The 26,642-nt window shown below is 40.0% G+C and overlaps 1 protein-coding gene across 12 annotated transcripts in view; it reads left to right on the top strand.

Annotated features, from left to right (window-relative positions):
* TTLL5 (tubulin tyrosine ligase like 5) overlaps positions 1 to 26,642 on the top strand; it is a 240,282-nt gene that overhangs the window by 153,112 nt on the left and 60,528 nt on the right. For all 12 annotated transcript variants that reach the window (XM_033107454.1, XM_033107463.1, XM_033107453.1 and 9 more), the window contains one exon: positions 12,823 to 13,018. In XM_033107454.1, the coding sequence (XP_032963345.1) occupies positions 12,823 to 13,018 (196 nt within the window). The remainder of the gene's footprint in view (positions 1 to 12,822; positions 13,019 to 26,642) is intronic.

Raw genomic sequence — 26,642 nt, 5'->3', positions numbered from 1 at the left:
CTAATCTTAGGTATTTAACCTAAGCCCCAGTTTCCTCATCTGTAAAATAGAATAGTAGTCATATCTTTCTCAGTGGGTTGCTGTGAAAGCTCGCCATGGTAAGGCATATAAAGGGCTTAGCTTGAAGGTGGGCAGTCAGACGGCCCTCATGCCGGTGGTATACGGCTTGGTTTTTCCGTGCTTGGCCATCCTAAGCCACTCACTCATGCCCTTTGCCTTCCCCGAACCTTAGCCTTTTCATTGTAGCTTCATATGAGCAAATGGATGGTTCCAAATAAAGCTGCTGTGTTGTGCTTTGCTTGGATGGCAGTTTTGACCAGTAACATTTCTATTTTGGAATATGTGAGAGATCCATGTCTTACCAGCTTTCATTACATCATCTCCCTACCACCCCCACCATTTAGCCACATTTCCTATGGTTCCCTGCTCTTTTTATATGCTATTCCTTCTACCTGGAATGTCCTTTCCAGTTGTCAAATTGTTGGTACTCTTTTGAAACCGCCTCCACTTTGAAGTCTTCCTTGATTTCCCCAACAGGAAGTTACTCCCTTCCTCTTATTTTCTAAAGCTAGTGTCCTGTTCCCAGCACAGTGGCATGCACAGTTTGGGGAGGAGCAGGAGTTTTTTTCTTAATTAAAAAAATACACATATTTTTAAATACATAAATAAAATACAGCCATATATCTTGGCTTTTTAATATTAAATGATAAAATCTGGATAATATAATCATAATGTACTAGAATAAGACTGGCATGAAATTTCCCAAACCACCATGGTTGCAGAATGGGACTATGGTTGACTTTTTCTTCCTTCACGCTTTTCAATATTGATATAATTTTACTGTTAGCATGTATTAGATTGATTTTTATGTTTAACATGCCCTGTGACTTGTTATTAATTCAGAAATATTTCTGCCTTATTTTGAAGTGATAAAAGTCTATTCTGCCATTTGTTAAAGATAGGAACGAAAGGAAGAGGGGCAGGGAACTAACATTGATTGAGTGCCTAGTTCATGCCATATCGTGTGCTTAGGGGGCTTTATCCTATTTATTTCTGAAACCACGGCTGTAATGTGGGTCTTGTTATCTTCAAGTACAGATGATGAAGAAATAGCCTTAGAGAGATTGACATTTGAGTCCAGCTCTTCCTGATGTGAAAGCTTGTGCTCTTTTCATAGTTTAACTTCTCTGCTTGTAGGGAGAGGAAAATCAGTACCGTCTTTTCACACTGTCATCCCAGGCTAGTCTAGACCTATTTATTAATGATGATAATGTGCAAAGGGGAAGTGGACATATTTCTGAAAATAAACTCGATGGAGCATAAGAAACAATCTTTCTGTGAACAAAAGTGAAGAAAAATTTAGTAGTCGGAGCAGTATAGTTCAGCATTACAAATATCCTTCCCATAGTCTATGAATCGGTACAATTTTTCACTTTCACCAGACATTAATACCATGCTTTGTGTGTGGGCAGAAAACGTTAAGAGTCCGAAGAAACGAACTATAAGTTTATGGCTTGTGTTTACAATTTGGATTAAATTTCTACTTGCTTTGTATGCTGACTCTTCGGGATATAACTTAATTTCTTTCACAGATTTGAACCAGCAGATCAGGCCGATTAGAATGGCTGCTTTAGATGGTGGGTAGTTCCATACAAGGGAAATCTCGTGACTCTAGGGGATGGAAATTGTGGATTTTTGGTCCTCTTGGTTTCTTACAATGGCCTGATCATACAGGTGCTGGTCAACATGTCTTACGAATGTGATTTGTCATTTTAGCTTTGGTTTAACAAATATTGTTCAACAGCTATGGCATGTTAGAAGGGAACCATCACTTCTGTTTTTTGGCTAAGATTACGTGTAGAAGAAAACCAGGAGTCATGAAAAGGATGTAAAGAAGAAGAGATAATGAAAGATGTCCCTTTTAGTTTCCTGGCCATTTATGGACTCAGTTTGTGGGGAATCGGGCCATTGCCAGACTCAGAGATGAATCATACATGTCTTCATCAGCAAGTGTAATGTCTGGATTTAGAGCTCTTAGAGGTAAAGAATTTTAGTTTGATTCAATCTTTAAAATACAAATTCTGTATTCCTGTTTTTGTCATAATCATACCAAAACTGATTAGCTTCTCTATACCAAAAGGACCTAGTTTGCCATATAAGAATATGGGTTGCCTATTGATCTGTGAGAAATCCATTGAATCTCAAAAATAAGATGACATGTAAGAAGTGATAGTAGCTAAGAGTAACAGGTAGTGCTTACGATATGCCAGTCCCTGACTTCTTCATGTATCTTAACTCATTCAATGGCTAACTTTTATTACTGTGTTTCCCTGAAAATAAGACCTAGCGTCTTTGGAGCAAAAATTAATATAAGACCTCGTCTTATATTATGTTAGATAAGACCTTATAGTAAAATAAGACTGGGTCTTTGATTAATTTTTGCTCCAAAAGACGCATTAGAGCTGATTGTCCGGCTAGGTCTTATTTTCGGGGAAACACGGTATGTGCCAGTGACCATTCTCAAAGCTTTACATGTATTTCCTGGTTTAGTGCTCCCAGCTGTTCTGTGAGATAAGTACTGTTATCACCCCCATTTTACAGAGGAAGAGACTACGCACAGAGAAATGAAGTGACTTGCCCAAGATGGCCGTCAGGATTCCAACCAAGCCAGTGGTCACAGAATCCATTCTTCACCTCTCTGCCAGTGAATCTCAGTGGTGTGTGTCGAAGTCATGTGAAGAGCTTGTTAACACACAGACTGATTGCTGGGCCCAACCCCAGAGTTTCTGGTTTCAGTAGATCTGGGATGAGGCTGGATTATTTTCATTTTTAATAGGCTCCTATTTTTAATAAGCGATGCAGTGCTGTTGGTCTAGGGACCACACTTTGAGCATCACTGTGCTGTACCACGGCTGCCTCTCCTGGGGCGGGTCGTGAGTTAGCATTCAGTGCAAGCAGCTGAGGACCAGGATAATGAGTTGTAATGGTCTGATCCTGTCGGAGGCAGGTGCCTGCATTTCTCGCCAGCTGTGACCTTGGACTCAGCAGCTCCACTAGTAAATCTCGAGGACAGCAGATTCCAGTAGACTTGTCTTGACATAACAGAAGCATGTGCTATTGTAGCCAGGCCCTGGACTCGATGATTAAGAGGCCAGTTCCTAATACAATGAAGGTTTGTTTCCATAGATTGCACTTTGAAGGTAAGGAAAAGGCCTGACCATTAGTACATGTTTTATTTCCCTTCCTTTAAAAGGCCTTATGGCTTTTAAAAAATATCATATTTCTTGTGATTTCCCCAGTGTTTTCCTATTTTATTTTTTAAAAAATCTTTATTTCTAAGGAAAAGAAAACTGACAGGTGGAGAAGGTTTTAAAAAAGAAAGAAAGGTGGAGTTTTTGGAGTTGTCTCCCATTTCCCTTGGCCAATTAAAGAAAGGGGGCAGAGACAGGTTACTGGAGCCAGGAAAGCTGTAGACTTGACTGTTCCAAGTTGCCTGCTGTTTTGCTTCCTGGGGAAAAGAGGAGAAACGAAAGGAGCCTAACTAATGTGATGAGGCAGGAATTCTAAATTTGTGACACTTTTGCAGGCTGTGTGCACTGGGTCTGAACCCAGCTTCAATTCAATGTAGAGGTGGTTGGAAACTGGCATGTCAGCTGCCCGAGGCAGTCTGCACATTAATTTTCACTTTGAAAACGTTTCTCAGCTTGTCTTTGCAGGGTGTGAAAGCTAGGTGATGGTGGTCCAGTTTTACAAGGGCCAGCTGTGCTCCTGTGTACCTGCACTGTTGGTACAGAGGCATCAGACTGTGATAAAAATCCTGCTGATCTGGATTCAATCTTCCTTGTCGAATGAACGGGTGTCAGGGAGTTCTCTTTTGGCTTCCTTAAAGGTCACTCTTTGCTCACTTCTTTTTTAGTTCACATTTTTCAGGCTTCATGTGGTATGCTGGTTATGCCAAAGTAAAGAAGTGGATCAAAGAGTTCTTGTTAATAAGGCTAAGGATCAATCTGAATGTTCAGATCCAGACTGCTAATAGGGAAGGGACCAAGGAGGCTCCATGTACAGGACTGGCTGGCTCCCGGAATCCTAAGTTGCTTTCTAGACCAGTGCTGTGAACTTCACCTTTTGAAAGGTTGGGTTTTATATCCAGCTTTGTGTTCCATAAAGCCTGCCCCCAGAGGCTCTGCCAGATGTACTGAGAAATCTAACTTGGTCCTTATTTTCTCCTCCTGGAGATCATTCCATCAATCATGGAGTGGTACGAGTGTGAAGACGGCAGAAGTTGGGTTCACATTCCCTATCCATTGTCATTGGCGGGGATCTTGCTGCACTTCTAAAGGACAGGGGTGTCAGCTCTTAGCTTTTGACGTGATACCTCAGTGTGTCCTTCCCAAATTTATGTTATTGTCACAGAGTATTTCATAAAATCAAAGTAGTTAGCCAAAATATCCCCCCTAGACTTCTTCCAGTCTTCACTGCGGCTTCCTTTTCTATTATCTCCACTACCTCACTGAATAATCATAAAGCTCCCCTTTCAATTGCTTGTATTTGTGTATTTCAAATTATATATCTTATTTGGATCCTACTCATGTTCTTCATCTCTTTTGAGTCTTGCATCATTTTTTGGGGGGGTGCTAATATTGATTTTGAGCCACCTTATTTTGTTTTATTTGTTTCTTGGCTTTTATTTTTATTTTTGCTAGTAAACAACCTTTAAAACTTTTGTCTAATTCAGAGACCTTAAAAATAGTCAAATAAAATGAGATTTTTTTTATACTTTAGCTTTTTAAAACAATTTGTTAGCTAATGGCATTTTAGTGAATCTGTATATGGATATCTCAGTTTGCGGTTGCTTTCTTTAGAAAGGAAGACTGCAGTGTAAAGAGATTGAGTTCTTCATTAGCAAGTGGAATTTAGGAAGTTAAATTTTCATGGGTAGGATGTGGAAACAGGGCTGGCTTCATGGAACCACTTTATTTTAATTAGTTATCCCACTTCTTTCAGCTTTTCTATAGAGATGTGTAGTAAACAGTAGGTGATAGGTTTATTTTGGGGGTGCCAATCGATATACAGTCTCCTCCTTATTTAAGTTCTTAGTTCAGCGCACATCTTTGTCCAATCCAAGCCAGTTATTCCTCAAGGCAAATGAAACTCACAAGAGTCAAGCTATTGAATCAGTCTTATTTTCTTAATAATTGAATTACTATGTCCAAAGAGGAGTAATTCTTATAATTACTAATTTGCGATTTATAGTTCTAGCTCTTGTGGTTGTGATTCAGTGTATGATTTAATGCGATGAAGGAGCTCACACACTGGAAAAGGAAGGGAAGAGATGAAATAAATTAGATGCCGAATATATAAATTGATAATTGTGATGTCAGTTTCAGGCCAAACTCTAACAGATTAGCAAATCAATGATTTGGCAGCTCGTGGAGAAGGAAAAGAGAATCACTTAAGCCCAGCATTGATTCATGAAAAAAAAAAGTCATGCTAGACTAAGCCTCATTTTTCTTCATGGTAGAATTACTTTAGTAAGAGAAGATCGGGGGACTAAAATGAATTACTGTAACTGGATTTAGGCAAGGCATAATGAAATCTTGTGAGCATGAAACAGAACTGTGAACTAGATAATCCTATCATTAGGAATATTTGGTGACTAAATAGGCAACTGTCCCCAAGCAATTAATCAGTGTAAGTTTGATAATTAAATCTCTGGGGCTCTGTCATTGGCTCACTAGTTCACCATTTTTATCAATGAATTAATTTATCTATTCACATTTATTTAGGTACCTACTGTACGCTAGACGCTTGACTAATATCTAGAAGATATGCTAATCCTATTTTCAGATGACACAAAGTAGGGTAGGATACTGAATACCTTGGGTGCCAATCAGGGTTCACAATGATTTAAACATATTAGAATGATGAGTATACTTCATGGAATTTAGTAAGGAAAAACGTAAAGCTATTCACGTGGTTTCCAAAATTCAAGTGTCAAGAAGGTTTAAGGGTTTAGGTTGACTTTTAGTGTAAGGGAAGGTAACAGTGGAGTAAGAACTGCCAAAAACCAATACTGTCAGGTGGGAAAAATTTCACGACATATTGCCAGATGGAAAAAAGCAGGCTATAAAGCAGATAGTACAGAATCACTGTTTGTGTGAGGGAAATGACACACAGAGGAAGTATATACATCAAAATGTCAACAAAATGTTTATAGTAGCCATCTTTGGTTGTTGGATGACAGAGAGGTGACTTTTGGTTTTTGCCTTTCTTTCTTTTCGTGTTTTTCAGGTTTATGGCATTGAGGATATACTGTTTTTGCTTCTTAAAAAAGCAAACAAACAAAACTCCTGTTTTGTTTCATTTTGAAAAGGCAAAGGGGTCGGTAGCCACTGCTGATAACTTAGGCTTTTTTTAACAGAGGTGGGCGGAGACTTAGGATTCTCTGGGACCCCACAGATCAGTGCTCACATCCTCTGCCTGAACGGCTGTCCCTCCCTGGTAATCAGCATTATTAGTAAACCCCCACGTCCCCACTGGGCCTATGCCCTTCCTCTGCTTAGCGCATTCTCTGGCTGCCTTGGCCAGGAGCAACCGGCCTCCATCGTGGGGAAGCCTCTTCAGGCGGCAGCTGCCATGCAGCAGCTCTCTGGCACCCTGCTCACACACACTGAGCAGCTCGAGTCCTTTTCCGGATCTATTAGATTGGCTCCCCCATTTATCATCCAGGTTACCCCATCTGGACACAATACTTGGTAAGGGGGTTATAAATAGTACTTTGCTGGTCTTCGAAGAAGTAATAGAATTGCTCACACCTGTTCCTTGGTGCCCTGATTGTTCGTTTTCCCAAAGGTTTGGATCTACTTTCCGTGGGAAGAATGTTAATAATAGCAGCTCACGTTTATTGAGCATTTGTTATGCGTGCCAGGCATTGTGCTAAATGCTTTACGTGGATCACCACCTTTAATTCTTGGACCCACCCTGTGAGAGGCGGGATTGATTTGCAGTCCCATTTCACAGCTGAGGAAAGCAAGAGAGGTTGAGAATGTTGCTTGAAGTGGTAGAGCCAGGATTTGAACCTAGCAGCCTTGTTCTAGAGCCCAGCTCTTGGTCACTCAGTGGTGCGGCCTCCCGTTCTGAGAGTCACCCAGTTCAGAACCAGTGGTGCAGGTCCAGGGGCACGCGGCCTCTGCTCTTCCTCCAGAGCTCTGTCACTAACCCAGCTTTTGCATTGCTTTTGAGTCCTTTCCAGCGTTCAAAACCTTTTATTTCTTTTTGCCTGCTTTCTTGGGTTATTTTTTTTAATCCTTTCCCAAGAGCCTTTCATTCTCTCAAATAAACAAAATATTTAAACGTTTTTAAGCCCTTTTACTCTGTTCTCAAGCAGGAAGAGCAACTAGCATTTGTAATTTCATATAGTTTTGTGCATATAAGTCGTCAAAAGTTCACAGTTTTTTCCCAGATAATTTCTGAGCTTTTCTGTATCTTTAACACTACCTTTATTGTACCTCAACTCTTCCTACGAAAGAACTATCTCAATATAACTCCATAGATTCAAAACAGAAAATGTGAAAGTGTGTATAGTGTTATCTCAAGGAGCAAACTCAAAGGGAATAAATAGTTTAGTCTTTAGCACCTGCATTTTCAGAGATCATTGTAAAATTGCATTCCGACATCAAAATTCTCTGAGGAATCAAGGCATCTGTCACCAGGAGCGTAAAATCTCTTGGCAGGTACGTCTAACTCATTCCACTACAATAATTTTAGGCACAAATTTCATTTGGCTATCACTGTTCCCAGTTACCAACAGCAAGTCTCACGACTTTTTAGTTGATTGTTTTAGTATTATTTATTAATACCCCCAAAGCCAAGGAAATGCCCCCACCCCACCCCAAAGCCAAGGGAGGGCCCCACCACATTATGTAATGCCTCTTTGATCATGTCGCTTCCTTATTCTGGCCAGCACTGTGTCCTGCATGTGGGAGCCCTTCTGTCAGCTAGGACTTTCAGCATTCACAGCACTTTTGGAGCACTTACTATGTGCCACAATTGCTGTTTGAGATTGGGAATTTGTAGACAAATAAGATGCAGCCTCTGATGTCCTTAAATATCTACACATTCTATAAAATGCCTTGGAAATGGGTGGATATTCTTTCTTGTGAGATTCTCTCCAGAAAGTACTTCCTTCATGGCTTTAGGAGCTTTTCATTCGATGCTCCCTTGGCCTTTTCAGCAGCACACATTTCCCCAGTACAGGGCTCTCACTCGCATCACTGGATACTTGGCACCCTTGACCTCCACCTATTAAATGTCAGCAATCCCCCGCCCCCATTTTTATGACATTTGAAAGCACACGCACTTACTCCCCAACACCCTCAAGAGGGGCAGGGGTGTCCCTGTACCTGGTGGCTCAGGTTTTGCTGCGGTTGGGTGGAGAAGGCGGGGGAAATGGACTGCGGAATCATACTCGGTGTGCAGCTGTCACATTCTTTTGTCTCATCCCTGCTCTCCGCTCTTGTGACATCGTATTCTTCTCGGCAGATCTTGACACTGAAAGCATATCTTTCTGGAGAGTGCAACAGCCTGCTGAAGAGATTTTGCTCTGCTAAAGACCAGTGCATTTTACATATTGCCTCCAACTTCCTTAGAACCAATGTCCCTTTGATGGAGCAGATATTACTGCAAAGGGAAAAGCATAGCCCTTTAGTGTGTATTGGTTGGAGGTGTTCTGCAGGAAGTCAGTTATGACGAGAAACATTTAGTCCTGCAATGCCACAGTGTAACGTAGAAAGGAAGATGAAATTCTAAATGAATATGCTAATGAGGATGAGGTATTCAGAAAAACGTACCATAGTGTTGCTTACTAGCTACATATGTAGTAAGGGTGACATACAGCACAGTTCACTTTGAGTCTTGGAATTTGAATCAAATGTTAAACATTCTAAGCATTCCCACAGCTAGCTTTCTTGGCCCTATACACTCTCTTCTAGAAATAATATAAAACTGTTAGAAGTTATTTACAGGGAATATGTACAATATTGTATTTTAGTATTGAGCAAAGAATAGATACTAAATGAATAAAAGAATAGAAGCTATATTTTAGAAGAATAATGAATCTCAAAAAGTTTTGGTGGGAGTACAAAATGTATGACTAATAAATTAGAATGAATCCAGGCTCGAGAAAGTGGGGTGGAATTTTGGGTGGAAATGGAAACTCGAAGATGCCATAGAAAGGAATGTATCGATGCATAATCTCAGACAAAGCCCAACTGAGAGTGTACCTGTGTCAGTTGGTACAGCATTTGCATATTGCAAATCCCAAAGGCTTGTGCTTTAATTGTGAGCTACCATGGCCCGAGTACCAGCCCGTGTAATTCAAAGCGAGTAAGTTTCTCATGGGCTTAACCACATTGCCCTCCACAGCTGACCACTCCTGCCCCCACCCTGTGTTGCACTGTAAAAATTCCTGCCTCTTTGCTAAAAGCCTCTATTTGCTTGAGGAACTTCCTTTTGTGATTTGGAGGCTGGGCCTATGTTACTGATGAGATTAAAAACAGCTTTCACTATAAAAGTTTATGATGTTGCAGTCTGTGCAATATGTGTGCAGTTGGATGAAAAACCTCCTTTTATCCAAAGTCCCTTATTTGATCCACTCTTGCGCACTGTCCTACCCCTTTCCTCCACAGACTCCTGCTTTGTGTATGCACACCTGAGAATCTGTCCCTGGTCATCTCCAAATAAGGGGCCCTCGTTACAGACTCCGATGTCCGATATACAACAAGACATTAAATTAAATACCTCTTAGGAATATTGGTTATTAAAGCAGCTTTTAGAAATAAAACCAATCTAGCTAACCAGCGAGATGAATTCTGATATAAACTACATGGTTACATAAATGCTTTAATATTTAATCCCTGAGTCTAGATTGCTACTTGTGGCAAGAAACTTCTCCCATAACCAGCATCCCAGGAGTGGAAGCAGAATCATAACTGATAAGTTTTCTAACCATTGGTCCACTTATGATAAATAATAGTTGTATTCTAGATTCAAATACCTGCCCTACTTGGTATAGAGACCTCCAGGAAGCTCCTGCTCTTCCCTTTGCTCATTGGATGGGCCCACTCCTGCCTTGAACCTGCTCTTCGTTTCTACTTGGGGCAATGCCATTCTCCATTGCACCTCATTCCACTCAGAGCTCACTCAGTTCCCCTGGCTATTCTTGCATGTTTTCCCCAGTAAGTTTATCTCTTCCCTCACTCATGAGAAAAGAGATAACAGGTTCCTCTGACCCCCTCCTTTCCTGAACAGGGAGTAACTCCTGTTTACTCCTACTCAACTTCACTTTGTGAATAATGTGGACATTTTATTCAGGTATTTAGTTACTTATTTGTATTCGATCATTGGTGGCCATATTTCTCCATACCTCTGGAAGCCCCTGGGGAAAGAGCATGTCTTTTTTAACTGTATAACAGTATGCACATTGCAGCATTTCCAAAGGTATTAGTGAAGATCAATTGTCATACTCAAAAAAATGAATAAATAAGCTCCAAGCTTTTTGGTACTGTTCTCCAAGAATATTAGCTGGAAGTGAGTAATCATTGCAACTGAACTGTGGGAGCCAAACTGTGGGAGGAGATGAGCAAGGCATGTGACATGTAAGAGGTGAGATTATGTGGGCGGAAAACCTTTCATCCGTGGACTTCAGAATACGTTATGCAGACTTTCCCTTAACTAGGTATTTGGAAATCTCTTGGAGAGAGGCAGAGAACCGAAATGACCGAGATATGAGGGAGGTCAAGATAGGAGCGTGGACTTCCGGACTCAGCAGACATTCCACTTTGCTCCCTCTCACAGGTCTCTGTCGGTTTCCTTAGGACCCAGGCTGTAAATAACCAGGTGGCCTGTAGGTTGGGACTCAGGAAGGTCTGCATAACCTGACCCCCCTGTGCAGCATCTCTGCCGTGGAAGTGGCCACTAATACCTAAGGACATTTACAAAGGAAAGACTTCCAGTGATTTAAATCACTATCCATATTTCTCTTAAATCAGGCACGTTTCATTTCTCTAAGCCCCATTAACCAGGGTTTGGGGTAAAGTTGTTCACTATGAAATTCTTAATGTTTCTCCTATGTACAATTTTCTGGTCATTGTACCTTAAAAAGGAAAATAAAAATATACAGGGCAATTAAAGAAGGTTCAGAAAGTAACTAAATGTGTTAAGGCGATGGAAGGACTCCCAAATAAGACTGTTTTAAAATATATGGGGAACTTTTTAAAAAAAATTGTAGTAAATTGTACATGACATAAAATTTACCATTCATAAGCGTGCAATTCATTGGCACTTAGTATATTCACAGTGTCGTGCAGCCATCACCACCATCTATCTCCAGAACTTTCTCATCATCCCAAACTAAAACTCAGCACACATTGAACAATAACTCCCCATTCTCCTGCCTCCCCAGCCCCAGGCAACCACCATTCTACTTTATACCTTTATCAATTGGACTATTCTAGGTACCTCCTATAAATGAACTCATACAATACTTGTCCTTTTGTGACTGACTCACTTCACTTACCATAATGTCTTCAAAGTTCATCCACGTCGTTGCATGTGTCAGAAATTCCTTCCCTTTTAAAGCCGAGTAATATTGCATTGCATGTATCTATCACATTTTGTTTATCCATTCATCTGTTCATGGACAGTTGGGATGTTTTCACCTTTTGGCGATTATGAAGAATGTCGCTCTGAACATTGGTGTACCTGTGTGAGTCCCTGCCTTCAGTTCTTTGGGGTATACACTTAGGAGTGAAATTGATGGAGCGATCATGTGGCACTTTTGTTTTTAGTTTCTTGAGGAATCACAAGTGTTTTCCACAGCAGCCACACCATTTTTTAATTCCCACCAGCTATACATGAGACTTCCCATTTCTCCACATGTTTGCTGGCACTTTTTGTCCATTTGTTTTGTTTTGTTTTTAATAATAGCCATCCTAATGGGTGGGAAGTGGTCTAAATGGGGACTTTTTTACCTAGAAGAAATGGACTGAGAGGGGATAAGTAGGAATCCATAGTTGTGAAGACTTTGACTCCTATGTGTACAGACAAGGCACCAGAATCTAAACTTTTAGAATTTGGGTAAGGAAGATAGTATTTAGCAAGTAGCATAGCATAGATACTAAACAATCCCAAATGCCACAGGCCCATTACCTTTCTCATGTGTTCAGGCTAAATGTTAGCCTGGCGGGAGACCCTGTTGAAGTAAATTTAGAATAATGAAAAAATATCTTCTCACACCAGTTATGTCATTCCATGATGGGAATAGAAGCTCAACTATAAATAAACACTTCTTTAAAAGACTTAATTCACAATTGGGTGGTTTGAAAAAACAAACAAACAAGAATTCTGTATAATTCACCCCTGGACTTTGGAAGTTAATGTTAGAGCAGTTGTTGTGCCTCTGTTCCTACCTTAAATTAACCTACTATCCTGCATTTGAAGCTCCTCTTGGAGGTCCACGTGGCTATCACAGGGGAGTGAAATTGCTCTTTTAATTATTTAACACTCAGCAGATATTTATTGAGCATTGGTCACACACCAGGCCTTATAACAGCTCCGATTAGAATGGAGAGCAGAGCAGACCCTGTCTTTGTGTTCATGAAGCTGCAGCTCAGTGGGCGAGTTGGGTAATTTATGACACACACTGATTTGTAATTCCAAACTGTGTTTAGCTCTACAAAGGAAGAATACCTCAGTTTGTTTCTCCCTTTTCCTTTTGGTTATTCACACAACTACTCTAAGAAATCTGCTTTCTTTTCTTTTCAGGAGCCTCCAAACAGGTGGCTTTGCCTGGGAGGGAGAGGTAGAGAACAATGCGTACAGCAGGGCTACAGGGGTAATCCCCCAGCACAAGTATCACCCCACGGCAGGCAGTTACCAACTCCATTTTGCCCTGCAGCAACTTGAACAACAGAAACTTCAGTCCCGGCAGCTTCTGGACCAGAGTCGAGCCCGGCACCAGGTAAATCAATATTAAGACTTTTCCATGTGTTGCCGTCTTCCTTCTGTTGGTAATAATAATAATGTCAATGGGAAATGTGGGAACAGTTTCCCAAAAGTTACCATGGCTTGGATGGTTTATGGGGAATCTACTCTTAGGGAAGAAATGTTCTGAAGCCATAACATTGGCTTTCCTGGACGGTGATGCTGAACCAGTTTTGACATTCTTTCATTTGAATGTTTCTCCACAAAAGTCTCTATTGTAGTGTTTACCCTTTCTATTGTATGCTCAATGAGACCCTCCCAAAGGGTCTAATTCCCAGATACCTAAAAGCTAGCATTTTAAAGAATTCTTTTCTAAATGGACTACAACCTTGCCTTCATAGACTTGGTATACACAAACACACACACACACACACACACACACACACACACATATTTTTTTAAATTTTTTTAGACAAGCCTGAGAAGTTTTTGTTTTTTGTTTTTGTTTGTTTTTATTGGGGGAAGGGGAACAGGACTTTATTGGGGAACAGTGTGTACTTCCAGGACTTTTTTTCCAAGTCAAGTTGTTGTCCTTTCAATCTTAGTTGTGGAGGGTACTGTTCAGCTTCAAGTTGTTGTCCTTTTAGTCTTAGTTGTGGAGGGTGCAGCTCAGCTCCAGGTCCAGTTGCCGTTGCCGTTGCTAGTTGCAGGGGGCGCAGCCCACCATCCCTTGCGGGAGTCGAACTGGCAACCTTGTGGTTGAGAGGACACGCTCCAACCAACTGAGCCATCTGGGAGGCAGCTCAGCTCAAGGTGCCATGTTCAATCTTAGTTGCAGGGGGCGGAGCCCACCATCCCTTGCGGGAGTCGAGGAATCAAACTGGCAACCTTGTGTTTGAGAGCCCACTGGCCCATGTGAGAATCGAACTGGCAGCCTTCAGAGTTAGGAGCAGGGAGCTCTAAACGCTTGAGCCACCGGGCCAGCCCCACAAGCACATATTAATCCTTCATGATCTATCAAGATTTTCAAGGAATAAATCACTTTCAAGTTCTTCTTGTAGGAAAGTGTCATAAATTAGGTTGTTAATCTTCTGGTTTGATTGATTGTACACAAAACAGTGTATATAAAAATGTAACAATATACTCAAAAATCCTTGCTGTCATGGAGTTTATGCTCTAGTGAAATATTGGTTCCCTACTCACTATCTATAAAATGACAGAAACTCCTGCGTGTACATCTAGGGGAGCTATATAAGTATATTGCACTAGCCTATCCTTATGGCCCCAACTACAGAGAATGGATGACTTCACTAAAAAGTCAGGCTATAACGAGTTAGATTTTTCTTGATGATTCAGGATTACTATTAGAATCAGTTACCATGTTCTACATGTTCTGTGGGGCTGACTCAGTATTAATTCTGAGCTTCCCTGATATTTGGTTATGTGAATAAATGTCTTGTATTGGTTTGATCTCTTGTCATTTACTCTTTCTTATAAAAATGTAGTATGTAGTGTATATTCGTTTGTGCAAAATTAATATTCACTCAAAGGCTAAGGCAGCATTTCCCAAAGATTTATTTTCTTTTAAATAAAACAGTTATCATCACGCTCCCTATCTTTACTTATCTTTTCAACTATTGTCTAGGTCCAGACATTTTATTATTTCAATATCATTCATCACTTGATCATCTGTGATAGTGTACTCTTTGTATTATATTAATTCACCGTAATTGAGAAATTTTAAGTATTTCTGAGATAGTTCATTGGGTCGTTTTTACTGGAGAAATATCCAGACTTCTTATCTGGAAAATATGAAATGTGGTATCTCATTTTGATCCTCATGCTGCCTTCTGTCAGGTAGAAATGTCCTCATGTAGAAAGCCTTTGGGATAGTGGAGGCATTTAAGCCAGTTTGCATTTTCACAATTGCAGATATAAATGTGTATCTTCTTTTAATCTGTGTAAAATTTTAAAAACTCTCTAGCTTCAAACTGCCCGTCATTCCGAGTACTTGAGAATCCCAGCTTGATCAGATGGTGGGTACGGAGGTATCACAGATAGCCTATTTCCCATGTGTGAGTCTAATTTATGGCTCTCACATAGCTAGACAGTTGATCTTTTAATTAATTTTTAATGCTTCCATACCTTGAAATGGTGGATGATTTAAAAAAAAAAAGAAAGAAAGAAAAAAGAAAGAGGTGCTTGCAGGGCATTGAAATTTTGAGGAAGGAGAGACAGTTTTGCTGATTTTCACTTTTAGAAACTGCTTCATGTGTGAGTCCTTCTGATTCTTTTGATTAGCTTCCAGCAACTCACATTCCTCTGAAAATTCAGAGTACTGCTGTTCTGGTGTGGATTTTTTTTTTTCACTGAGGATTATACTGGTTTAGTTTCACTGAACTATGAAGTATATGGAAAATGTTTTTTAGAATCTGTCAGAATATCTGTCTTAGGGAGGAGTCAGAACTCCCAAGAAGGGAGTGTTATCTCATGTCTCCTGGAAAAGGAACAGAAAATCATTCATCACAATTTTATATATGTTTATAACATCATTTTGTTTATTTTCCCTGTTTTTCTCCACAGTTTTATTTAGGTAAAAATGAATAAGAGTGTGAAGTTCTGGGACTGTAAGGAGAGCTAAAGAAAGTAAATTTTATTAGCTTGAAGAGTTTATAACTAATAAAATAGCAAATAAGATTTTAAATGTTCTAACAGTAAAGATATTTAGTGACTTAGGATACTTTATTTCAGAGGACATTAAGAATCACTCCACAAAAGGAACAAAGCCCTACTAGATTTGTAAATCTCTGTTCTTAGCTATACCTGACAGTTATAATTATAACTAAATGGTTGATAGAGGCATGGTTTGCAATCTCAGTATGGCCTGTATTTCTGTCCTTAGGTTAAGAAGTTAAAGAGTTTTTTAAAATTTACACAAATTAAAAAATATTGAAGATATGCACTTATGTCTGCAATTGTGAAAATGCAAACTGGCTTAAATGCCTCCACTATCCCAAAGATTTTCTAAATGAGGACATTTGTATCTGACAGAAAGCAGTGTGATGATCAAAATGAGATACTACATTGCATATTTTCCAGATAAGAACCTTTTAGAACAGAGATGCTTTCTTATGCTTTCTTATGAACTTCTTATGCTTTGAATTCATTTTACTTAAGTGTAGGTAACCATTGATATAACGAACAATTTGGTTAATTGCCTGTTTAAGAGCAGTGAGTAGAATTGAAATTAGATTTATCTAGCATTCATCCACAAATAGAGACCTGTTTTGGAACAGGACATTAAAGGGGATTTTATATCTTTTATTATAGTATTTATCACATATCACGTCACATTATTTCATATTATATCATATCATACTGTATTAATTATGTGCATGGACAGTGCCTTTCAGAGTGATCTCCTAAAAATGTTTTGGGAAAGATCACGCAGCATTTCTTGCATTCCATGCAGAGGAAGTTCTCGATCTTTTTCTGTGCTTAACCAGCTTATTAAAGGTATTAATTCTGCGAAGACAAACTTTGATTCAGGAGATGAGTTTGAAAGTCGTCATCTCTAACCATTCGTGTGGAGTAAACTTTGCTCTTCATCTCTGTCTAGCATGCCACTTATAACTCTAGAAATTGTCCTACGCTGAATCTCCCCCTACTAAAGACTGGTCCTGTAACATGGGCATGGGAGAGGAAAGTCACACGGAGCCACTGGCAAAGGTTTCCAGGGACAGGTACAAAGACATAGGTGTGATCCACTCCATTTGATAGCATGATAAACAAAATAAGATAAAATTGAAACTATGATCTGTTAAACACTGATGGGTAAAACCAGCAGTTTAAAAAAAAAAAAAAGACATTGTTCTAAGAGGAGGGTTGGCCAACTTTTTCTATAAATGCCCTATAGTAATATTTTAGACCTTGCAGGGCAGGCCATAGGGTCTCTGTGGCACCTATTCAACTCTGCCATGGTAGAATGAAAACAGCCGTAGACAATATGAAAATAAATGAGTGTGGCTGTTTTCCGATAAAACTTTATTTACAAAAAACAGGCGGCAGGCTGGATTTGGCCCGCAAGCCCTAGTTTGCAGATTCCTGGTTTTAAGTAACAGCACTTCCCCTTGGAGGGTCTGTTAAAACACCAATTGTTTGCCCAACCCCATTTCTGATTCAGTAGGTTTGGGATGGGGCTCAGCTGTTTCCATTTCTAAGTTCCCTGGGGGTGCTGACGCTGCTCTTCTGGGGATCACACTTTGCGAACCACTGAACTACAGAGGAAGGCATTAGAAATGTCTCCTCTTTGTTATTTGTTTTCTGTTCTTTGGAAGGGAGACTGGATATGTTAAAACTTAGCGTTGTCCTTATAAAATTTCAGGCAATCATTTTTTTATAGGAACTTGGTTTCTATCTTTTTCACTCCATCTACTATAGTCTCCTTATAAATAAGTTCTCCAAACTTGAAAACCTCCTTGCTCATTCTTATCAGGGTACATTGTGCTCAGCAATCACTGCTCCCAGGATGCCAGTTTCATGGTGCATAAGAGATAAGTAATGCAACAGATTCCTCCCTCTTTGTTTTAATAATAGTCAACACTTACTATGGTCCAAGCACTAGTCCAAGAGCTTTACATGTATTAATTGATTTAAAATGAGTTTGGGCTGGTTGGAGAAATCGTAGAATCTTGCTAGTCTAGGGATGGTGAAATGGCTCTTACGTGTTGATCTGCCCTGGTGTGCGTCTCCTCTCTAGTTTTCCTCATTGCTTCCCATGTCCTTCTCACACTGGCTTCCTGCCCTTGAAGGAGAAGGATAAAAGCTTTTCTTTCAGCTGAGTCGGGGGACTTTCTTGGGCAACACTGATTGCTGGTGACATCAGCATGAGTAGCCCTCCATGCTGGGGTTTGCAAGGAGGGCTTCACGGGCTGTGAGGCCCGACTGACCTGATTCTAATTGCCGACATTGAGCTGATGTTATTCTTGGCCCAGGACAGAGCGATTACTCAGTAGTTTCTGTTAAAGTGATCCTTTGTTAAACTTCTGCTCCCAACCCCCCTCTCCTTCCCTCCCACTCTCTTCTCTGCCTCATCCAGACTGAAAAAAGCCCAAAAAGCCGAAAAATTAAGGACATTTTAATTTTGGGCAGAACTACTGAAATTTTTTTAACAACAAAGTGGGAGGGGGGGATTTTAAATACATCTTAATTTTTCACTGGTTCCCAAAGCCCTTCACTCTTTAGTAGACTTAATTTTCCACATAATAAGGGAATTCAAGGTGGGAGAAAACTGCATCCTAAATTCGTCTCAAGCTTCCACTCCATCTGCTCTTTGCTTACTTCCTCCTTCCCACCATGCCCAGTTTTACCAGGCTAACTGAGATCCACTGAGGGCCAACAGAGACTAATGTTCCTATAACAAGCAGGGTGTAGGGTGCGGGGGCAGCTCAGTGTTCACATCAAGGGTCTTTCAATGTGCTAGTGACATCTTGAGCGCCATATGTAATGAGCGTTTTGCTGATGGTATGTGTATACATGCACAGCCTCACAGGTGTGGAAAGGATTCCCGTATAAACCCAGCCAAGTCTTGTTATTCTGCTCCTAAAAGTTCATTGCATGTGTCTAGAAAAATTCTGCCCCTCTGCAGGAATGAATACTGTTTCTCCAAGTCTTCAGCTGCTGTATGTTTGTGTTGTGGGGGAGGGGAAAGAAAGAGAAATTCAGCAGGCACCCGGGCTTTTCCAGGCAGCCAGGAATAACATGCTAACTCCTCAGCATGGCATAAAGAGAGCAAGCAAACAGACTAGCTGTTCAGGGGGAGTCTTTCTACGTTTTTCTAACAGAGTATTCAAGAGGAAGGTTGGATTGGGGGTGTATGCAAGGGAAAGAACTTCTACCTGTGCACTTAAATTGCTGAAGCAGGTTGACTGTCATAACCTAACACTGCTTTGTTTTTGTTTTGTTTCAGGTTACTTTTTGTTGTGTTGTTTCTCCTTCTGACCTTTTTCAGGAACTGACATTAACTCTTAGTTTCTAGGTGGTGGTGAATGTTATCATCATTATTATTAATTTTCCTAGAACCATTTGATGGAGTAGATTTTGCCAAACCAAACTCTTCTCTTCTTACCTAATACAAACACATTGGAAATATGTGAACTAATACATGTACGTAAAACTTATTCAGTTGGTTTGGAAATAGGCATGCTGAACAAGCTCTGGGGTCAGAGAATCCACAGTTATTTTAGACCTGTCCAGCTTCTGACATGGGACAGCTCATTCCAATTTCTTTGAACCTCGGTTTGCTTACCTCTACTATGGAGATGATAATATATAACTGTGGGTTATCATGAGGATTATAATCCTTAGGACATTACCATGTGCGAAGCCCTGAACCAGACGTTTTCATTGTATTAGCGCATTGAATCCTCACAACTGCCCGGGTGTGAATCTCACTTTATAGGTGAAACAAAGAGCAGCATTTATGTAACTTTCTAAGAGTCACATACCGTGTGTCCCCGAAAATAAGACCTGGCCGGACAATCAGCTCTAATGCATCTTTTGGGGCAAAAATTGATATAAGAGCCAGTCTTATTTTACTATAAGACTGGGTATGATATAATATGTGATATGATATAATATAATACCGGGTCTTATATTAATTTTTGCTCCAAAAGACACATTAGAGCTGCTTGTCTGGCTAGGTCTTAGTTTCGGGGAAACACCGTAAGTAATAAATGGAAGAGCTGGGATTAGAACACAGGTGTGTCAGCCTCCACCATCCAGGCTCTCGGCTATCACTATATGCTGCCTCCCTGTCGGTATATTAAGGCATTCAATAAATAGTAGCTATACGTATTCTTACATAAATTTTAAGTTGCAGTCACTACATTCAACAAGTACTTATTGACACCTATAAGACTGTATTTGAAAAGTTATTCTCAGGTATCTTAACTAGTCTCCTATTATTCATACTTGTATGTACTGTCACAAATGAAAAGGTTTATTAAATATCTGTAAACTCAGACCTAGTATCCCAGTTACCACAGATTCTTAACGAAATGTCTTAAGAAGGCTTTCCTGGGCGTACCTCTTAGAAATGCTGCCGCCCTCCTTCCCGCTCCCCTCCCCCATGCTTGTATTTTTTCAGTAATAGGGTCAAGGGCTATGAGTCGTGCAATATCCTGAAATATATTCTAAGAGTTTGGAGATTCGGAGCACTTGTGTGGGTTGTTATTAATCACCTAGGAATTACCTCTTCAATGATCACTTTGGTCTTTCAACCCTATTATTTTTAGTCTACTATTTTAATTTTTTTTCTGTGATAGGTGTTTTTGAGAAGATTACCAGGAAACATGACAGGTGCCTACAAATGAGAATACTAACAGATGACACTTTTCCTTCATGAATATCATGCTTGCTTTTTCAATACCATTTACATCGAATTCTTAATGCATTATTACAATATAGACATCTGTTCATTATGCTGATTCATTACCAGTAGTAATCGAAGTCCCCTGGTTTCCACCAGGTTGTTTTCTAAGCTGCTATTGAGTACATCCGTCTGGAATCTCAGAAAGAGGAAGGTGGGGACAGAGAAATGGACATATAGTGAGTGTCTCTTGTATCCTAGATACATGTAGTGTTGTCTTCATTCCACTGATGAGGAAACTGACGCTCACAGAGTCCATAGCTAGTTAATTGCAGAGATAGTATTCAAACCAGGTTGGAAGGCTTCCAGAGCCCTTTTCCACTCTACCACCCTCCTCTTGACAGAAGTGACTCTTCATTGGCTTCTTGTTTTACACATTTATCATCTGTCACCTAAGGCATTTTGATTTATTGCTGCTGCTGCTGCTATCCCCTCATATACACAAATATAAAAGAAAGGGTCAATGTAATGAATCAAAATTCAGAACTCTGCATGGTTGTGGTGATATTAAAAGGCACCTGTTCACCTATCAGCTGCTTGGGATTGGTCTTGTTTGTTGTATAGTCTTAAAATGTGGTTTCACTACATCTGCCTGGTGACAAGTGTCGTTTCCTCCCTCACTCTGTGACCTGTGGTTTGTTTCTGTTTGTCTGCGGGCATGTGAGGCACTGACTCGCAACAGTCACTTTGTGAGAGAAGGAAAGACCTCATCTGTAAACATGAAGAACCCCATTCTCGGTGATGGATGCAGCCATAGGAAAACGCTTCATGAACATATGACAGACAGCAACGTCAGTGCGAGATGCACAGTAGGTCAACCACGTGAGATTCTGAGCCAAATAAAACTGTACATTTGAATACAGAGACAAGTTACATATTTATAATCTCTGAATTTAAAATTGTCAGGGAACTTAGAGATGGCCCCGTCTAATTATTTCATTTTGCTAATGAGGAAATGTAAAACACAGACATGTTATTAGGAGAACAAGGGCCCTGATATATGAATCATTTCCTAAAAGTACTAGCAAATCAAAAATAAATGAGACAATTGAAAATGAGGCCACGAATTAACTTTTTTTTACCAATTGAACTCTCAGTCTAGGGTCATTGCTGATCTTTTGAGGTTACTTTTATATGCATATACGTATACATATTTGTACATACTTTAACTTTTATCATAAGTAATGATAATTTGCTTACAGACAACATTTTTTTCAACCTTTTTTTCTTGGAGTAAAGCAAGTGAAATCTGTCTTTTAAATGCATCTGATGAAGATTGGACACATCGCTAGGTTTGCTTTAGATTTGGTCTTCTTATTATGTATTACTTTATTTCCATTGCAGTAAAAATCACATAGTATAAATTGATCTTTTTTAACAGTGTTGAAGTGTACAGTATAATTGTTAACTACATGCACATTACTGTACAACAGATCATCATAATTTCTTCATCTTGCACGACTGAAACTGTACTGCTTGAACAACTTCCCATTTTCCCCTCCTCTTAATCTCTGGCAACCACAAGTCTACATTGTGTTTCCATGAGTTTGATTACTTTAGATAACCTTATATAAGTGGCATCATGCAGTATTTGTCGCTTTGTGACTGGCCTATTTCCCTTAGCATAATGTCCTGAAGGTTTATCCACCTTGTTGCATATGACAGGATTTCTTTATTTTAAGGCTGAATAACATTCTGTTGTATGTATATACATTTTCTTTATCCATTCATCTGTCGATGGGCATTTAGATTGCTTCTACATCTTAGCTATCGTACATAATGCTCCAGTGAGCATGTGTGCAAATATCTCTTTCTGTCATGTGTTACTTTTAACCTTAAATATACATGGCATTGTAATTCAATTTGGGGGGTTTTAGTTAAACCCCCTGTGCCAGAAGCAGAAATTAGTTAAAATGGTATTAAAGAAGGTGTTTTAGGAGACGTTCAAGGCTCATAGAGTATTAATTAGCTATATTTTGTACTAATATTTGCTTACTTAGATAATCAAAAATATATGCCAATTAATTTGTTCACAAATGCTAGAGAGAAATGTGAGAAGAATAATTAATATGATAAAATGATTAAAAGAATATCTGTGTTGATTGTTAGCATGTTTTCCCAAAGGCATCAATGTCTTACAAACACAAAAAAGAAAAGATACAGCATTGGCATGAAAATATGAGCCACCTTTTCATGGGACACATGCTATTTCTTTACAATAATCAAGGAAAGATAAGGAAATTATCTTCTCAGACATACTGATGGAAATGTAACTGGTACAACCTTTACAAGAGGCAATTTGAGAATATATATATGTATATATATACACACACACACACACATATATATATATATGTATATATATATATAATGATTTAAAACAGCAGCAGCCACTGCCTTCTGATCTAGCTGTTCTACTTCAAGGAAATTATTTTATGGAAATGACCCAGCATATGTGACAAGATATACATAACACAATTTTTATCACTGTACTTAAACAGCAAAACAGCATGACTCATGAGGGAGATCTTCCCTGATTCTCCTATTTCAAATGTTCCCTGTCCCGCCCTCCAGCACCCCCTGTCCCCCTTTCCAGCTTTATTTTACCTCACAGCACTTCTCTAGTATATTATGTAGTTTACTTATCCTTGTTTATAGCTTGTCTGGACCCAGTAGAATGTAAATGTCACAATGGTAGAATTTTTTTTCTGTTTTCTTTGTTCCTGGATCCCCAGCTCTCAGTACAATGCTTGTCACATAATGGACACTTGACAAATGTTTGTTGAGGAAATGAATCAATGAATCTGATAGGTAAAAAAATTAAATTTCATTTTTATTTGCATATTTTCATTACGAGTAGGTGAAATTTTAATAATGTTGGCGTACGGAAGGCCATTCTGAGCTTAATAATAAATTCACAAAGCATGAAGGGGAAAAGATGATGGATTTCACACATACCCAGCCCAAGATTGGTTCAAGTGTGTCAATCCTATCGAAAAATCAGCTCAGAGACTGCTGTTGCTACCTTTGGTGGGGTTAGATGAAGGAATCAGGCCCATGAGTATATCTGAGTATCTGTTTTTTGTGGTCTGCATTCCTTCTCAGATGTTAGCAAGTACAGTTGATTTCGGGACTGTCTGAAGCACAGTGGTTTCATTTGGTTGGTGAATAATAGTTTCCCCTAACTTGTTCTGTCCAGGTGAGCACCTGTGTTCACATCCTTTACAGTAGATCGTTTGAACTAGTAAGAGCCTTCTTCCTGGTTGCTAAAGGAGAAGGAGCTGCGTATTGGAGTTTAAATGTGGAAGGATATGCCAGAGGACTTCCAGGATCTTGGGCCGCTCCAAGTTCTGCCTCCCGTGTTTGTGTCATTGGCCTTTCTCTGTGGGAACAGTAGCATCTTCAGGGTTTCTGCCCCTTCCCTGTCGGGGTCATAGCACTGCCCAGTGACATGGAGCCGTACCAGAAGTTGTACTCTGTTTCTCTTGCTCAGCCTCCAGTCTTGTCCCAGCTGACAAACATTGTGAATGGAAGACAGCCAAGAACTCCATACAGTGTGAGACAAAGGCCTTTGGAAGCTTGCTTTTGCCAAAATAGAAACAGCTACCCTCACCCTCACCTCGGCCCTGAGCTTTTTCCAGTGTCATATGGTTGCACAAAGACATAATGTTTTCTTTAAACAGCTCTGGGCCCGGTTGTAGTAAGGTGAGTGATGAGTGTCTTACATGCTCAGGAAGCCATACCATTCCAGGACATGAGCTGCCGGAGAGAAACAGGCTGCAAGTGGCTTTGTGTCCCGTGTAATGGGAACGTTATTCAAGTTAGATAAAAATCTCCTATGGGGAAAATAACACCTAGAAATGTTTGCTCTTCTGAAATCAGGGTAAAAGGGGCGCAAAGAGACATTAACACACCCAAGTAGAGATTAACATTTGCCTACCTTATCTCATTTAATTTTCAAAAGTTAGTTTAGAGAGTTATTTCACTACACCGAGCCATCCAGCTCTGCCCCATCCCCAAGAAGCCTACGTAAGGACTAAAAGGAGTGTTTTTCTGGAAGGAATTTAAAAAAAAAGAAAAAGAAAAAGACCGAAAGAAAACCTCCCAGAATTTAATCTCTGAACAGTATTATCTTTCTAGTAAGAGAGCCCAGATCTTGCTTCCCCATTACCCTCCAAGTTGCAGTCTGGGTTCTGTCTATCAGAAATTCCTCCTTCCCACCCACGAGGACCCTTCTGTTGTGGGAGAAGGAAGGCCTTTCCAGTCTGTTGCCTGGGGCCAAGCCAACCCTCAGGCTGTGGTTTTCGCTGAGTCTCCTCACTGAAGCAGGGCTGTTTCCCACACCCAATAAAGAAGCAAAAGTCTTGTATATGTTGACCAGGTCTGGAGTGGAGGCCAGTGCTTACAGAGCTCTCACATTCCTGGGCAGTGACTGATGGCGGTGCTGTCCCCTGCCTGGGCTGCTAAAGCACAAGTACAGAGTGCTCAGATCGTATATCCAAACCTCCCATTTCTTAGAAACCATACAGAGAGAACTTTATATAGTTTTCCTTGTCCACTTATGAATGAATATCAGGGCAAAACAGTTCACATGATCTATCGTTGGTAGAGTTTTAGGATTGGGGCCAATACAGGCTGTGGGGGCCAGGGGAGGCTGATTGCTGCCACTAGTCTAAATATATCCATTTATATGTTTGCTTTTAACATTGCCTGAGTATTTTCCTGGGTGTCTTATCAGATTTGATTGCTTTCATCTTATCCCTCTTAGTCTTGGCTTTGGTGAAACACCTGGGGCCCTGTCCCCATCGCTGACTTTTTGGAATTTGGGATGGTATAGAGTTGTAACCATTTCATTATCCATTCAGTATACTAGAGTGCGCTCACGGAATGAGTCAGAACCTAGAAGCTTTTGACTATATTTGGAAAGAGTATCTGCTTTTTTGAGATGCAGTATATTTATGTTGCATTGAGGCTTAAACAAGCTTGACTCTGGTAGATTGACAATCATTTCTCAAGTCGGTTAGGATTCCATTTCGCTGCATGTAACAGAAACCCCTCTCCTCTTCCCCAGTGGCTTAACAAGTTAGAAATTCCACCCCCCACCCCCCACCCCCCATTATCAGAACTCTAGAGACAGGCTCTTGCAAATTCCATGATATTTTCAGGAATCCGTGCTCCTGGCTGTGTCCTCTGCAATCCTTAGCAAGGGGCTTGCACCCTGTGCCTGTCCACCTCTAGCTAGGGAGCCGTGATCTCAGTAGGGAAAAGCCCAACAGTAAAGGGCAAAATGTGTGTCCCAACCTAGTCTCCCCAACCCCCCTTAAAGAGCTTTCCCAGAAACCACACCTAGAAACTGCTGTTTACATCTCCGGTCACCTGGTTATCTCTAAGTACAGGAGAGATTGGGAAATATAATTTTTTAGCTGGACACATATTATTACGCAAACAAAATCAGCATACTATTAGGAAGAAAGGGAGACGTGATACCCAGGCAGGAGGCAGTCTTCTAAGCAGTAAGTTCTCCTAACTTATTTTATTTTGTTGTCTGAGGTAAAGACTGATCCTATTACTATAGAACGTCAATGTGCTGCCACAAAATTTGCATCTAAGGAGGTGAATTTATTTTTGTTTGGGATGTACAGAAGGGCTTACTTACATTTTGTGGCAGAGTTGTGACTTGAAAACAAATAACACACTAGGCTCTATTCAAAGCCCAGAGAATGGTCCTATTACAAGATTGTATCTCTGTGTAAACACAAGGCTTGCCTATTTTCTTGTATAGGAATTTATTGTTGCCAAAAAAAGATGAATAGTTGGTATAATGTGAGGGTTTTTTTGTTTTTTGTTTTTTCATTCATGGAGTAAATGTTTATTATGCACTTTTATGCACAAGTCATTCTAGGTACTGTGGTTGAAACCAAATAATCAGATATAAATCCAGCCATTTCTAGTGTATATCGTCTTGAAGGGGAAAAAGTACATATATAAGTGGCCGTGATACAAGGTAGAATGTGCTAGATGTGATATGACACATACAAATAAATTTTTATAAGTGTTCAGAAGAGGAGAAAATTATTTCTGCCAGGGAGAATTAAGTGAATAAGACCTGGGGAACCTAAACATATGTTTTTGTTTTAAGAGTTTGCTTAAAACAAGTGAGCATCGTCATAAAGCTGGAAAAATATGTTGACAAATACATAACCAACTACCATTCCCAGATCACTACAGACAG

Source organism: Rhinolophus ferrumequinum, chromosome 6 (assembly GCF_004115265.2).
Source record: "Rhinolophus ferrumequinum isolate MPI-CBG mRhiFer1 chromosome 6, mRhiFer1_v1.p, whole genome shotgun sequence".
NCBI lineage: Eukaryota > Metazoa > Chordata > Mammalia > Chiroptera > Rhinolophidae > Rhinolophus > Rhinolophus ferrumequinum.
The sequence above is the reverse complement of the archived record's forward strand: the minus strand, read 5'-3'. Positions and strand labels throughout refer to the sequence as shown.